The 16000-nt window shown below is 34.2% G+C and overlaps 1 protein-coding gene across 1 annotated transcript in view; it reads right to left on the bottom strand.

The window, feature by feature from the left end:
• The window catches only part of spen (spen family transcriptional repressor), a 36004-nt gene that overhangs the window by 11800 nt on the left and 8204 nt on the right, over positions 1-16000 (bottom strand). Inside the window, exons 3-10 of the mRNA XM_030137742.1 lie at positions 14714-15328; positions 3555-3712; positions 2577-2777; positions 2334-2485; positions 761-886; positions 528-641; positions 316-429; positions 120-220 (exon numbers count right to left, since the gene is read on the bottom strand). Coding sequence (XP_029993602.1) covers positions 120-220; positions 316-429; positions 528-641; positions 761-886; positions 2334-2485; positions 2577-2777; positions 3555-3712; positions 14714-15328 — 1581 coding nt within the window. The remainder of the gene's footprint in view (positions 1-119; positions 221-315; positions 430-527; positions 642-760; positions 887-2333; positions 2486-2576; positions 2778-3554; positions 3713-14713; positions 15329-16000) is intronic.

The following is a 16000-nucleotide window of genomic DNA, read 5'->3' on the forward strand; positions in this document are numbered from 1 at the left end:
GTTGACATCAATTATGTTAATTTCATTTTTTGTTGTAATAGGGTGTTTTAATTGTGATATTGTTTTCTTAGAGCTATCTGTATATTTAGGAATATATAAAGTATTCCGAATCTGAATACCTTCTCTCTGAGACAATGTCGTAAAAATCCCGAATATCTTGTCCAGAAGCCTGCATGGAGCGATAGAAAGCCATCTGACTCTCCTGATTGGCAAAATCCACCTACAGACAACATAAAGAAAGGAATTTCAGTTTTTGCACGAGGAGCACTTAACATTTCAGACTATCGTTGTAGAGTCCAGCTTGAGCTGACCTACCTTGATTTTACTGCCACCTATCTTCCATCCCTTTGTGTCTTTAACGGCGGCCTGTGCATATTCAATGTTGTTGTACAAGATAAGAGCCATTCCTTTCATTCTGTCAAATACAACCTGCGGAGAACGGAGAAAATAAGTTCCAAATGGCAGACAGGAAAAAATGGGCAATGAACAAACAAATTAAAAAAAAAAAAACAAATAAACATACTTACTTTGACAACATGTCCATAGCGGCAGAAATGACGAGTGAGAAACTGCTCGGTTGTGTTTGAAGCTAACCCGTCCAACCAAACACAGGTGGTAGGCATACTCTTTCCAAAGCCCAGCTACAAAAACGAGGATAAAATGTCAGACATCGGCAAAGCAAGTCTAGAATTTATGGCAATAATGCTCTTGCATTGCATTATATATGGTTGTGTAAATTAAATTAACTGGTATTTCTCACCTTGAGTCTATTGTTGCCAAGGTACTCCCCATCCATCTTTTTTATGGCCTTGCAGACACTGGCGATGTCACAGTACTGGAGAAACGCGTACTGCGGGGCTCCATTTACCTTCTTGATGTCAATGTCCTTTTAGGATGTAAAAGAACAGAAATATACTGTCAGTGATCCTGTAAACACAGTCATCTCTAACTGTGCAGAACAGTAATAAGGCATACAACCTCATCTGGGCACGATTATCAAGACGTGATTTTAATTATTGGAATATACACTTCTCTTTTAATCAATTAATCAATTCATTCATTCATTCATTTTCTGAACCCGCTTTATCCTCACTAGGGTCATGGGGGCCACTGGAGCCTATCCCAGCTACTTATGGGCAAAGGCTCTTTTAATTCATCATTTTATATATATACATATACATATATATATATATATATATATATATATATATATATAAAGAATAAAATACAGAATAGATTAAAAAAACATAAAAAGCCATACAATTAAAAACAACTAAAAATAAGAACAATAAACCACATTCAAACATCTCACACAGTTTCAAAAGCCATATATATAGAATGTTCTGCATCCAAATCAGTGAAATGTTCAAGGTTGGTCATGTTCCATACCATCCATATCTGCATTTTGAATGAATGAATGAATTGTTTATATTGATTTGTACATTAATCATTGCACTCAGTACAAAGATTATAATAAAATAAAAAACAAAAAAGGAATAGACGAGAAGCCAAAGGTTATTTTCTACCTCTCCTTTACACCTGATCCACTGTTTACATTAAATGTGTTCAACATCAAACATTCTCATCATACAAAAAAATCTACAACAAAACATATCTACCATCTTAACTTAATATTCCTGAATGATTTTATATTTACGGCATTTTTTAAACTTTATCAAAGAAGTGAACAACTTAAATTCATCATCAAGTCCATCCCATAATTTCACCTCCACAACCCAAATACATCTAGACTTCCTCACTTTAGTCCATTCACAAATATAAAGACCTCTGAAATTAGAGTGACTCTCTCTTAATTTAATGAAGTCTTGATGCTATGATGGGACAATATTATGTTTTACTTTATAAATCATCTCTAATATTTTAATACAATATCCTGCAATTTTAAGGTTTTAAGTTGAATAAATTATTATTAATCAATTATTAGTTGCTTCAAAATATCCTATTTCATTAATTATTCTAATAGCTCTTTTTTGTAATTTTACTCATGTATCTATAATAATTTTTCCTTCATTTCTCTATATTTCTGCACATTATGTTCAGTAGAACAGAACCAAAGAACAATATATATACCTGTATGGGCTGTTTTTGTCCAGTAAGTCCCTTGTTATATACAGTATACCTACAGATTTGGACACTTTACTTTTAATATACTCCACATGGGATTTCTAACACAGTTACATAAAGCTTTGATATTTATCGTGATCATTTCTGACTGATTTTCTTTTCAGTTGGTTTCATTCATAGTCATATTTTTGCTCTTATCACTCCTGCCCTCAGTCTAACTGTAAAACCACTAAGCAGAGTCAACTTACCACTATCTCTCCAAAGCGCTGAAAGATGTTCAGCAGGTCATGGTACGTGGTGGTCTTCTCCAGGTTTCCAATGAATAATGTCCTCGTGGCCTTTGGATGAAACTCGTCTATCCTTTCATCCAACGGCCGAAACTCATTTTCACTCTCCGTCTCTGAAAAACAAATGCTCATTATAACGATCGGACCATGTTTTTTTTTTTTTTTTATATTTTTGCTTTGTTACAGTAAAAGTTAGGACTTTACCAGGGCCATTCCAAGCTGTCACGTCAATTTGCATGCCAAAGAAAAGCTTCCCCTTTGATGCTCCCAGTGCTTTCTCTTGGTCTTCTTGTTGTCGGAAAAAGACAAGTCCATAGCGCTCCTCTGAAGCTCCGTGGATTTGGACAGATGTGACTTTTCCATGTTTCTTAAACTCATGGAACAACCCATCCTTCAGACTTGTGTCTGTACGCAACAAAAAAATATGTTATTTATGAAATGTGAACCAGAAAAATAACACAATCAACTATTTGTAATATTTTGTTACATTCTGTGAATAGTTTGTGTGGGGTATTTAGACCAGTGTTTTTCAACCTTGGGGTCCGGACCCCGTGTGGGGTCGCCTGAAATTCAAATGGGGTCGCCTGAAATTTCTAGTAATTGATTTTTAAAAAATTACAAATAAAAAATATATGGTGAGTTGAGAGAGATGATCCTAATTCATAAAAGACATGACAAACTGTGGCTGTGAAACTGCAGCACTGTGGTTCTGTTTATGTGTCAAATATTCATTGTGGTCGGTTTCAGATGCTGCAGCTCTTTCATAATTCATAGTTTGAGCTCCTGTTTGTTCAGTATTAATTGTCACCCTTGTAAATAAAAGCTGGACTGACTGTACATATCCTGACCAAGGAAAATAAAATTCTCACTTTGTGCAGTAATCTACACCTGGTTTTCCTGCCTCCGTCCATAATAATATACATTATGTAGCCTAAATGTCGTCTAAAATTAGCGTTTTTGGGGGGGGGGGTTTTGCAACATAGTATATTGCATGATCAAAAACGAATTAGTTTCAGCAAAGAAAAAACCGTCTCCATTTTGAATGTCTGGGGTCACCAGAAATTTGTGATGTTAAAATGGGATCACAAGCCAAAAAAGGTTGGGAACCACTGATTTAGATAGAACATGTACAAACTACATGGAGTATTTATTATTTATTTGTTCTTGCATACTGCAACTAACCTGTAGAGCGAACAGGAAGATTTTGGACCTTAATGCCAAAGCTTTTACGTGGTTCATCCTTGTCAAGGGAGGATAAAGGAAGTGCTGAGGGTGCAGGAACAGCAGCAGATTGCACAGAACGTGCCGGAGAGTCATCACTTGAACTACTGCTGGAATCACTGTAACAAAAAGAGGAACATGAACTTAGAGATAAACATCTATTATTACAGATACAATAGTAAGAAGGAGGGTCATTTGTGTTACTGAGACTGGTTGAACATACTAACAATCTACAGTATGTTTGGAACTCAGTTAAATAGCGTAATATGGCAAAATCTGCATCCTGGAATCAAGGTTTAACAAGGGGAGGTCTGATTTTTAACTGCTGAAGAGTATGCAGAAAACCACAAAACAACAAAAGGAGGATTAGATTAGTTCTGTATTCAACACAGAATATTATTCTGTTCAGCTTTAATATATGGAACATACTGATGCATGAACATAAAGGCTAATGCAATGCTCAATGAATGCCATTCAAATGTTAAAATATGCAAAATCTCTCAACAGGAGAAAAAAAAAAAATCTTTTTCTTTGCACTTCATGTGTGCATCAGTGCATCTGGCAAACGCTACAGAAAGATGGATTTTCACATCTGCCTCGTGCACCTTTTTCTCCAGCCATTCCCATGCCTGTCTCAGTTTTCTAGGCCCTCTGCTGTTTGTTTCCTTCTCACTTTCTCCTCCTGTGCCCAGACACTCCCGGAAGTGCTGCTGACGGAGCCTGGCCTGTGGGAGTGGGCAGGCAGCCAGCACTGGCCAGAAATTTCCAGTTCCAACTGGATCTCACGGAGGGGGGGAGCCATTACCCATACACAGAGGTAGGCAGTGAGAAAAATATACCAGCCGTCTCCTGAATTTCCCCCCACAGCACTACCCCATCACACCACACGTGTCGCTACATGTTTAGGGCTGTGCTGCGTCCAAAGGTGATGCAGTCAAACAAAATAAACAGCCCGACATGGATGAGGAAAAACGATACTATAGGAGAGTAGATCCCAGAGAAAAACACTGTACTGCTCCAAAAGCTCAGATTACACATGCATTTCATGGTTCAAATTCATAAATGCTACAACTGTTAAATTCAAAACCACGTCAGCCCATTAAAAAGGGCACAAATAAAACTAACAGAAGGTAAAATCACCAAAACAAAGGCAGAACAAACCACTGAGGCACAAAAAGGATCAATTAACATGTAATAGTGGGACTGCAGACCCACTGGGTTAACTGATGATCAATTCAGTGGACAAGTGGAAGGAATAACAGAATTAAAATGCACTCAGAATGTGAGCAAATACATATGAGTTACCTACATTCTGAGCCATTATACATTTAGGAATCGTGTGTGTGAGCAGTTCTCCCACCGCTTGGCTTGAGGGTATGAGACATTATTAGGATTAGACAGTGTCCTCATTTATTTCAGAAGCTTTTGCTCCTTTATTGTTTTTGAAAACTTTTTAGAAAATACTCAGAGAAGCCTTGACTTGAACACACACCACACAAAGATAACTCAGAGCCCAGCATGTCTACTCCAAACAGTTATACCAGCAAATAAATGGACACACACTTATGGTCATGTCACACAGTTAGATGCCATTTATGTCTAAGCATCATTCCAATATTAACTATAATAATAATAATATTTGTTCAGACTCATATATGTAAATGCACTATTAACTTTAATAATATTTGTTCAGACTCATATATGTAAAGGCACTATTAACTTTAATAATAATATTTGTTCAGACTCATATATGTAAATGCACTATTAACTTTAATAATATTTGTTCAGACTCATATATGTAAAGGCACTATTAACTTTATTAATAATATTTGTTCAGACTCATATGTAAATGCACTATTAACTTTAATAATAATATTTGTTCAGACTCATATAGGTAAATGCACAATTAACTTTAATAATATTTGTTCTAAACTCATATATGTAAAATTAACTATTAACTTTAATAATATTTGTTCAGACTCATATATGTAAATGCACTATTAACTTTAATAATAATAATATTTGTTCAGACTCATATAGGTAAATGCACTATTAACTTAAATATTTGTTCTAGACTCATATATGTGTTCAGACTCATATATGTAAATGCACTATTAACTTTAATAATATTTGTTCAAAACTCATATATGTAAATTCACTATTAACTTTAATAATATTTGTTCAGACTCATATATGTAAATGCACTATTAACATTAATAATAATATTTGTTCAGACTCATATAGGCAAATGCACTATTAACTTTAATAATATTTGTTCTAGACTCATATATGTAAATTCACAATTAACTTTAATAATATTTGTTCAGACTCATATGTAAATGAATAATTAACTTTAATAATATTTGTTCAAAACTCATATATGTAAATTCACTATTAACTTTAATAATATTTGTTCAGACTCATATATGTAAATGCACTATTAACTTTAATAATATTTGTTCTAGACTCATATATGTAAATTCACTATTAACTTTAATAATATTTGTTCAGACTCATATGTAAATGAATAATTAACTTTAATATTTGTTCAGACTCATATATGTAAATGCACTATTAACTTTAATAATAACAATATTCGTTCAGACTCATATATGTAAATGCACAATTAACTTTAATAATAATATTTGTTCTAGACTCACATATGTAAATGCACTATTAACTTTAATAATAATACTTGTTCAGACTCATATGTAAATGCACTATTAACTTTAATACTAATATTTGTTCAGACTCATATGAAACTGCACTATTAACTTTAATAATATTTTTTCTAGACTCATATATGCAAATGCACTATTAACTTTAATAATATTTGTTCTAGACTCATATATGTAAATGCACTATTAACTTTAATATTTGTTCAGACTCATATATGTAAATGCACTATTAACTTTAATAATAATATTTGATCTAGACTCATATATGTAAATTCACTCTTAACTTTAATAATAACATTTGTTCAGACTCATATACGTAAATGCACTATTAACTTTAATAATAATATTTGTTCAGACTCATACATGTAAATGCACTATTAACTTTAATAATAATAATTGTTCCAGACTCATATATGTAAATGCACTATTAACTTTAATAATATTTGTTCTAGACTCATATATGTAAATGCACTATTAACTTTAATAATATTTGTTCTAGACTCATATATGTAAATTCACTCTTAACTTTAATAATATCTGTTCAGACTCATATATGTAAATGCACTATTAACTTTAATAATAATTGTTCCAGACTCATATATGTAAATTCACTATTAACTTTAATAATAATATTTGTTCAGACTCATATATGTAAATGCACTATTAACTTTAATAATAATTGTTCTAGACTCATATATGTAAATGCACTATCAACTTTAATAATAATATTTGTTCAGACTCATATATGTAAATGCACTATTAACTTTAATAATATTTGTTCTAGACTCATATATGTAAGTGCACTATTAACTTTAATAATAATATTTGTTCTAGACTCATATATGTAAATTCACTATTAACTTTAATAATATTTGTTCTAGACTCATATATATAAATTCACTATTAGCTTTAATAATAATATTTGTTCTAGACTCATATATGTAAATTCACTATTAGTTTTAATAATAATATTTGTTCTAGACTCATATATGTAAATTCACTATTAGTTTTAATAATAATATTTGTTCTAGACTCATATATGTAAATTCACTATTAACTTTAATAATATTTGTTCAGACTCATATATGTAAATGCACTATTAACTTTAATAATAATATTCGTTCAGACTCCAATATGTACATATACTATTAATTTTAATATTTTTTCAGACTCATATGTAAATGCACTATTAACTTTAATAATATTATTTGTTCAGACTCACATATGTAAATGCACTGTGAACTTTAACAATATTTGTTCTTGTATCAGTGATATTTTCAGTCTGTGAATCTGTTGAACTAATTCTTCAACAGTACATGTATATATAAAGGTTCTGTCCAATCCAATTATTGAGTCAAACATACTCTGCTATTATCTGTAAATATCACTTCAGTTGTAATATGTCTGTTCAATAAAAGTATATGATCATATCTGTAGTGTTTTAGTTCCAGTCAGTCTTTTATTATGATACTGAACAAAGGTCCAAACTGCTGTCCCCATGTCACAACAGATTTGTGTTCATAAAAACTATTTTATTGATCCCAGTAGTAGTTTAACATCAGAGTTAAAGCCCTGTGTTTCATTTAGGATCAATTTATGATGAAAACAGCATGTTTTGGACATTTGAATAAAGTGAATAAAATGTACATTTTCAGTCCCTGTGTCACGCAGCAGGAATTTAAGTATTTTTACCTCAAAATTATATTTGTGTAAATTGTACCATGTGTCACGTGACAGTACTTACTCAGACCTATTCATACATGTATTAAACATGGAGATCAGTTATTGAGTTTAAACACAGATACTATTGAACAGGACATGAGTCTCTGTGTCACCGCTGGATCTGGTCCTGGTGTAATAAACCTCACAGCTGTAGAATAATATAAACTTTTTCATCTTCATTTTTTATGTTTTACACAGTATAAATCTGTGCTCAGTGTCACTAGATCCAAAATTTCATCCTACATTGAACCACACAGAGTAAAGCTCTGAGTCCCATCTGGACACATCTCAACAGTGATTGGCAGTTACAGTTGTCAATCACATATGTAACCCCCCACCTGTCTGAAAGATCCTGTGATTAGACTTAAAATCTGCTTCATGGGTAGATTTTCTACAGCTTGTAAAAGAATCCACAGAGGGAAATACAGTTCTTTTTTCCTTTCAGACCACTTTAATTATAATTAATGCTGTCGAATGGTTAAAATGTTTAATCGGATTAATCACAGGGTTGTTGTAGAATAATTTTGATTAATCACGATATAAATATCATTAATTTTTAATCTATATTAATCACGTTTCATTTTGCATGAGCAAACAGACTCAAAGAGGAAGGGAATATACAGGGTTATTCAAGAAGAATGAGCCCATTCCATGACACATTGCTTTAGTTCTCAAGCATCGTCATGGAATGAGTCAGTGACCATTTGAAAGAGGAGTTTTCTAAGTTCTGAATGGCTGTCTCGATGGCCTTAAACATCGAATAAGAACAGTGATCAACTCAGTGGATGGTGATATGCTGATACGCTTCTGGGAGGAATTCTCTTATCGTACTGATGTTGTCCATGCTGCAGGTGGTGGATAGGGGTGTAAGAAAATACTGGTTCCGCAATACTAAAATATAAAATATAAAAATTTCATTTCCTGATACTGTATCAATATTAAAAAGTACTGTATCACTATTATTAGGTATTTATTCAAATGCAGACACGGCAGGGTTCATTTTTTGTTTTTCTTTTTTCTTTATATTTTTTGGGAATCCTGCAAACTCTTTTATTTCTGTATTCACATGGGTATTTTTCTCTGTTGTTTGTAAACTACAAAAGTAGTATTGTGATATTGCAGATTACGCATATAGTTTTTTTTAAATGGATAAGACTGTTTTGTTAAATAATGGTCATTTGAATCATCCTAAAAGTACTTTTTACTGTCTGAAAGAGGCAGATATTAGTTCTTTTGCTGGGACTGAACAAAAAAAATTTAATGATGTTGGATGACACTAATTAAATTCATTAAATTAATGTTAAAACTGTATTTATCCAAATCCTGCATTTTAAGTTTTTACAGAGGAAAGTTTTGTGATATAGTATTAGTTCCTATTCTGATCAAATACAAATTTGTTTAGTATTAGTGCATATTTCTGGTGTAATTACATTTTCAAAAATTAATAATTTAAAAAAAGAGACAACCTGAAAAATATTGCCTTGTTAACAGTATTGTGATATATTGTGTATTGTGATCCTAGTATTGTGATCTGTATCGTGTCACCAGATTCTTGCTGATACACACCCCTAGTGATGGACACATTGAACACTTGGAAGACAGGAAATAAAAGCTGATTTTGAGTAAAATACCTGTAACTTGGCAGAAGTTTTCTATTGCTTGTCCTTATTAAAATATTGCGTAATGAAATAATAACCGTAATGAATAACCCTGTATATACACTCAACGTGTTTATTTAACACCTTCAACAGTTCCAACTGTTCCATCTTGGTTTTTTCCTCCTCATACTTCCATCCAGAGGGCCAATGTGCTGGTTCTACTCTTCTGTCTTTATGGGTTGGTTCTGCTGGTTCCGCTCTTCCATCTTTATGGGTTGATTCTGCTCGTTCTGCTCTTCTATCTTTATGGGTTGGTTCTGCTGCCTGTCACTACCGGATCAACTGACCATTTGTTCATGTGCGTTAACGCTAACTCCACTGGGACAAACTGACCCAAATGTGTTGGAGGAGACGTTCACAGTCATTCTGCTGTAGATGGGGTCATGGAATTAAAATTTACAATCAGATTAATCATGAAGATGGATTAATCTGACTTAACATGTTAATTTCAACCACCCTAATTATAATATAGTATTCTTTGCCCAATGACACCAAAAAACTATCAAACACTGCAAGCTGTAAGTTAACTGTATTAGAGTGGACACTAGACTGTATAGAAATGTTGACGAAAACTAGAATGTGTGTTTTGTAATTTTCTTTTTGTTAAAGTGAAAAATGGCACTGAACCAAAGTGCAGTTTAAAAACCAGGACTGAAACTAAAGTATCTGTAGCAGTATTGAAAATGTTTTAGATGCATCCACATATGTTTATAAAATTATACAGGAAGTCTGTCTGTCCATCCTGATTACATTCAGAATTAATTTATGTCTAGTTGGATCAATGTAGAGTCATTCACTGCTAATGCAACCACATGAAAATTCTGTACATATGTGGATATGAATCAATTTCATTTAATTTAAATTTGAGCTGGCATTGAACTGTACAAATCAGTGCCACTGTATTGTCTTTTGTGTTAACTTTATGTCATCACTGTGGTCAAAATAACATCTCAAGTCAAAAAATAGTTTAAATGACAACTTAGACCCTATGAAAAAGAGGACCCATTTACTGGCATACTCTTTTTGAACATTAAAATACATTTACAATATAAAGTGAATCATATTTCTGTCTTTTATCAACGAACATTAACCTGGCAGATAATATGATGAAAATGTACGACTGAAATTCTCAAGAAGTTGGAAGAGTGAGTAAAATGTAAATATGAACATAACACAGTGATTTATAATAATAAAATAATCCCAAATTTTATTCACAATAGAAAACATAACATTATTGAACTGAAAATGTCATTTTGAGTTTGATGCAGAACAAGTCAAAGGTTGGGAAAGGATTGTGTTAATCATTGTGTAGTAGGGCTGTATCGGCAAGAATCTGGTGATATGATACAAATCACAATACTAGGATCACAATACGATATATCACGATATATCACGATACTGTTAAAAAGGCATTTTATTTTTATTACTAAACACATTTTTATTTGATCACAACATGATCTAATGCTATATCCCAAAATGTTCCTGTGTTCAAACTGAAATTCTGTTTTACAGACATTACAGTTTAAGATCCTGTTCAAATGTTCAGATTCTGTTAGTTCAGAACTAACATCAGAACAGTAGTTTAGTTCAATCCCAACAAAGGAACTGACATTATTTAATAAGAGTGTTAAATAAGAATAAGTAAAATATAAACAAACAAACAAAAAAAAGAACCTCCACAATATCTGCATTTGAATAAATACCTAAAAATATCGATATAGTACTTTTTAATATTGATACAGTATTGTGAAATGAAATATTGCGATATATTGCAGAACCAATATTTTCTAACACCCCTATTGTGTAGCACCCCCTCTTCTTTTAACAACAGTCCATAAATTACTGAGGAGATCCGTTGTTTAAAGGGCTCATATTTGTCTAAACTCACTTTTCTTAGTCTGTGGTTCATTTCTTTGTGTATTTGGACCCTAATAGTTGATACAGTTTGAATTTGAACCCTCCAGCTGCTGCAAAACTACCTTTATATTCATTTGGGCAAAAACCAAGTGGATTTCTACAACCTGTTTGAATTCCTTCTTAATTTGTTCTGTTTTATAACGGATTCTGTCATGACATTTGCTCATATCAGGTCCAGATTTCAGACCAGCATTTCTCCAGTATTTCTCCATAATCAGCGGTTGTAGTCCATACTGAAAATATGTCCAAACTTGGAGCCCATTACCTAAAATGTTCAGTTTTTGGTTTAACGGGACAGAGCAGCACAGCCAACAACCTGGAGGGGGCAAGGCCTGAAGTGGCTCGTGTGCATTTAAAGGCCCAGCGCTCCAAACCACCTTTCTGGTGTCGTTAATCAGAAATAGGGTTGAAGATGGACCTGTGGAGTCGAATGAATGAAGAATTCAGACCCAAGCAGAGCATTTACAGTTTATGGAGACCACAGGGAAATGAGGGAAAAGGAAGAATTCCATTTAAAAAAGACAAATATCCCTGCTTTAAGGGTTTAAGAAGGAAATGTTGTTCCATTCTTGTCTTACACAGAATTCTAGCTGCTCAACATCCTGGGTCACCTTTGTCATGTTTTTAATGTCATGATGAACTGAATGTTTTCAGTTGGTGAAAGGTCTGGGCTGCATTTGAACTAAGGCCTGATAATAATGGTCCTTCTCCTCTTTAATCTGAAGGACACCGCAGACATGGTTTCCAAAAAGAATTTTACATTTCGATGGGTCTGACCACAGGACAGTTTTCGACTTTGCCTCAATCCATTTTAAAGGAGACGGTGGTCTGTGTGGATCATGTTCACATATGGGCGCTTCTATAAAACTGGTCCTAAAAGCAGGACAGAGGGGCTAAACACTCAGACCAGATGGGGACGAATGTTATGAAGCAGGTTTGGAAACACTTTAGGTCTATTTGAAAAATAAATAGTTACTGAGATAAAAGAGAAACTATTTGTCAGATAAGTTACATTTTTATTTGACATGGTCATACAAAAATCTGCATGTAACTAGGGGTGTGAGAAAATATCACTTTTGTTTTTTTTGTCTTTTTTTGTTTATCAAGCTCTTTTACTTCTATATTCACATGGGTATTTTGCTCTGTTGTTTGTATAATACAAATGTAGTACTGGGATATTGCAGGTTATGCATAGTTTTGTTTTGTTTTTTAAATTGATAACACTGTTTTGTTAAATAATGGTTATTTATCCTAAAAGCACTTTTTACCATCTGAAGGACACAGATGTCAGTTCCTTTGTTGGGATTACATGAAAATAATGTTATGTTGGATGATTCAGGGAGCAGGATATGAAACCGTTTTATTGGCTGTAAAACATAATTTCATCTGTTCATTTATTTGTGTGTATGTTTTTTGTACAGGTATAGACAGATGTGTAAACTTTATTTATCCGAATCCTGCACTTTAAGTTTTTACAGAGAAAAGTTTTGGGACAAAAACTAATTTTGTTTAGTATTTGTGCATATTTCTGGTGTAATTCAAATTTTCCAGGAAATAATCTTCAAAAAAGGAAAAACAAAAAAATATCACCTTCTTAACAGTATCATAATATATCGCATTGGGATCCTAGTATTGTGATTTGTATCGTATTGTCAGATTCTTGCCAATACACAGCCCTACATGTAACATGGTAAAAAGGACTTGAAAATGTTGCGCTACTATTTTTTAAAAATATCTTTTTATTCTCTCACGGGTGCATTTTGGGAATGTTCAGGTTCTGCATGTAACACCAGTGGACACGACAGGTTCCACACCAAACCTGGAATGAGACTGAGATTGATGAAAAACCCATGTGTGGATTAGAAAAACCACTAGGATCGACACATTGAACACAGTGTCTTTATTTATAGTCTATATAAGACCATTTACACACATGTTTTCACATCTAATGCACTGACACCTAGGGAGATTTAATGTCCATATTTGGGTCCTATTTTTGGACCCAATATTTGAATAAAAATTCATTAATTATGGGATGGCTCAGACTAAGAGCATAATTTTTTTGCATTTATCTGAGGTCATCATTAGGTCCATCCTGGGGGGAAATATGTCTACAATTACCTTTTATTATTGGGTCTAAAAAGCTGGAAAAGTGACAGATACTAAAATAACATCATGGCCCTGTTGACAATTAACATAATTAGTTGAAAAATGATCTTCCAGTTCTTTCTTTTCAGTAACCCTTACGTCTCCAGCCTTTTCTTCCCGTTGTTCCAACCTTTGAGATGTGTTGCTGCCATCAAATTCAAAATGAGCTAATTTTTTCATAAAATGGATATATTTTATCTGTGGTAATATTTGATGTGTCTTATTATGCTCTATTGTAAATAAAATATCGGTTTATGAGATTTGCAAATCTCAATCTGTTTTTTAATTACATTTTATACTCCTGGAAATTTAAAAAAAAAAAAGTGACATCCTAATTTTTAGGAAAGTTGGGTACCACAATAAGAAACCTTGTATTACGACCAAAAAAATTGCTAAAAGTTAATTGTGCAGATGTGACATGACTTAAATATACAAAGCCCACTGAAAACCACAGAACAAAATCTAAATAAACCACCATTCTATTGAAAAACATGACCTTATTAAAAGAGGTCAATGAAATGGTGGTAAATAATGAGAAAACGTTGTTATTATAATTATTATATTCTATTTGTGGTATTTCTGGTTCTGTTCCGTTGACGTCTTTCACTGTAACTTTTGAACAGTAAAACAGGTGAATGGAGGCCGACCATGATCAGTTTTTGATTTGATGGTTACATAATAATTGTATTAAGTTTATTTGTAGGTAAGTTTATGGTGAAGGTATTTAGTGAAGGCAGGTAATGTAAGCACTGGAATGTAGGAGAAGGAAGGTGGACACATCACTGAATCAATGTCCTTGTTCAACAACACCCCACCCTACCTGGACAAAGATAAGCAACAGAAACTATATGTACCAGGGTTGTCAAAATAACTAGGAAATGGAAATAAAAGTTTGACCTTAAGCACTTTACATTTATTATGACACTTGTTAAATAGTTCAAATAGTGAGCAGACCTGCAGGAGGAGACATGTTGGCGCTAAAATGAACTGGACTCACCTGCCACTGGTACTGCTGCTGGTACTGCTGACTGAATCTGAACTGGAAGAGCGGCTCCGAGAACCGGACACGCTGCGGGACCGCGGGGGCCGAGTCGCTTGGCTCGCCAGTCTCTGAGGGGAAGGGTTTCTCGAATGCGTCGAGTGCGGTGATCGGCTGCGGCTGTGACGGTACGACCGCTCGCCTCGCCGACCCCTCTCCTCTCTGTAAAGGTCCCTGTGCACCACACTGGCCAAAGTAAAGGGTTCCCTGGCACGAGACTCGTAACGAGGCTCTGGCGTCTCAAACCGACAGGGGCTCCTGCTATGGGAGCGGTAGAAGCCCACCGCACTGGATGTGGACCCTCCGCTTCCTCCTGAAGCCGCCCCTGCTGAACCTCCTGTTCCTGGGTTCCCCGCTGCAGCACTGACAATAGTTCCACCAACTCCTGATGACACAGTTGTACCGCTTCCACTGGACGAACCAGAACCACTCCCAGCTGCGCTTAGAGTCCTCTCTCTTGCATCGCGATAATAGTCTGCTTCATAGTGGCGCTGGCGTTCAAAACTGCTACCAGGACGCTCATGATGTCCATAGGCACTGTGATCATATGTCCGATCCCGACTTTCAGCAGTTCTAACAAACGAGCAGAGAGAACAAAATCACATTGCAGAAACATTTAGGATGTTGAGGGCAAAGACAATTAACAGGCGTCTCTGGAATGTTTTAATTTGACATGTGAGGAGACGGGACACTAGTCTAAAACTCACATCATAAACTACAGCCTAAATATGAACTTAAACGACTACAAACTGTAGGGACAAGTAAACATCATCTGTCTGACTTTATTAAATGATGCACAACTGAATTTTTCAGCCAAAACACCAACTAATTTATTTGACAAAAATGCTGTTTTGAATTGACTGCCAGATGTTACAGTGAAGGACGCTATAAGAAAGGAGATAGCTGCATGGGTTTATTTAAAGTCCCTTTTCTCTGGCATTACCAGACTACAGTGAGAATACAATCAACCACTGGACACTCACATTCTTATTTTTTAGCAGAACAGATACATCTAATGTCATAGGACAGAGGTCTGCAGCCCAGTTCAACTACAGACATCGACTTACACAAGGATAGATTTGTGACTGTGTAAGTTGTGAAATCATCCAGGTCTTGTAACATCTAACAAATGCAGAAAACGGAAACATTTTGAGCCGTTTCATCATTCATCTAAGAGGCTTTGTTAAAGGTGGCTTCTGACAAGCCTTTTGTTTGTAGCACTACACAATTTGACACCACTTGCTT

Source organism: Sphaeramia orbicularis, chromosome 7 (assembly GCF_902148855.1).
Source record: "Sphaeramia orbicularis chromosome 7, fSphaOr1.1, whole genome shotgun sequence".
Lineage (NCBI taxonomy): Eukaryota > Metazoa > Chordata > Actinopteri > Kurtiformes > Apogonidae > Sphaeramia > Sphaeramia orbicularis.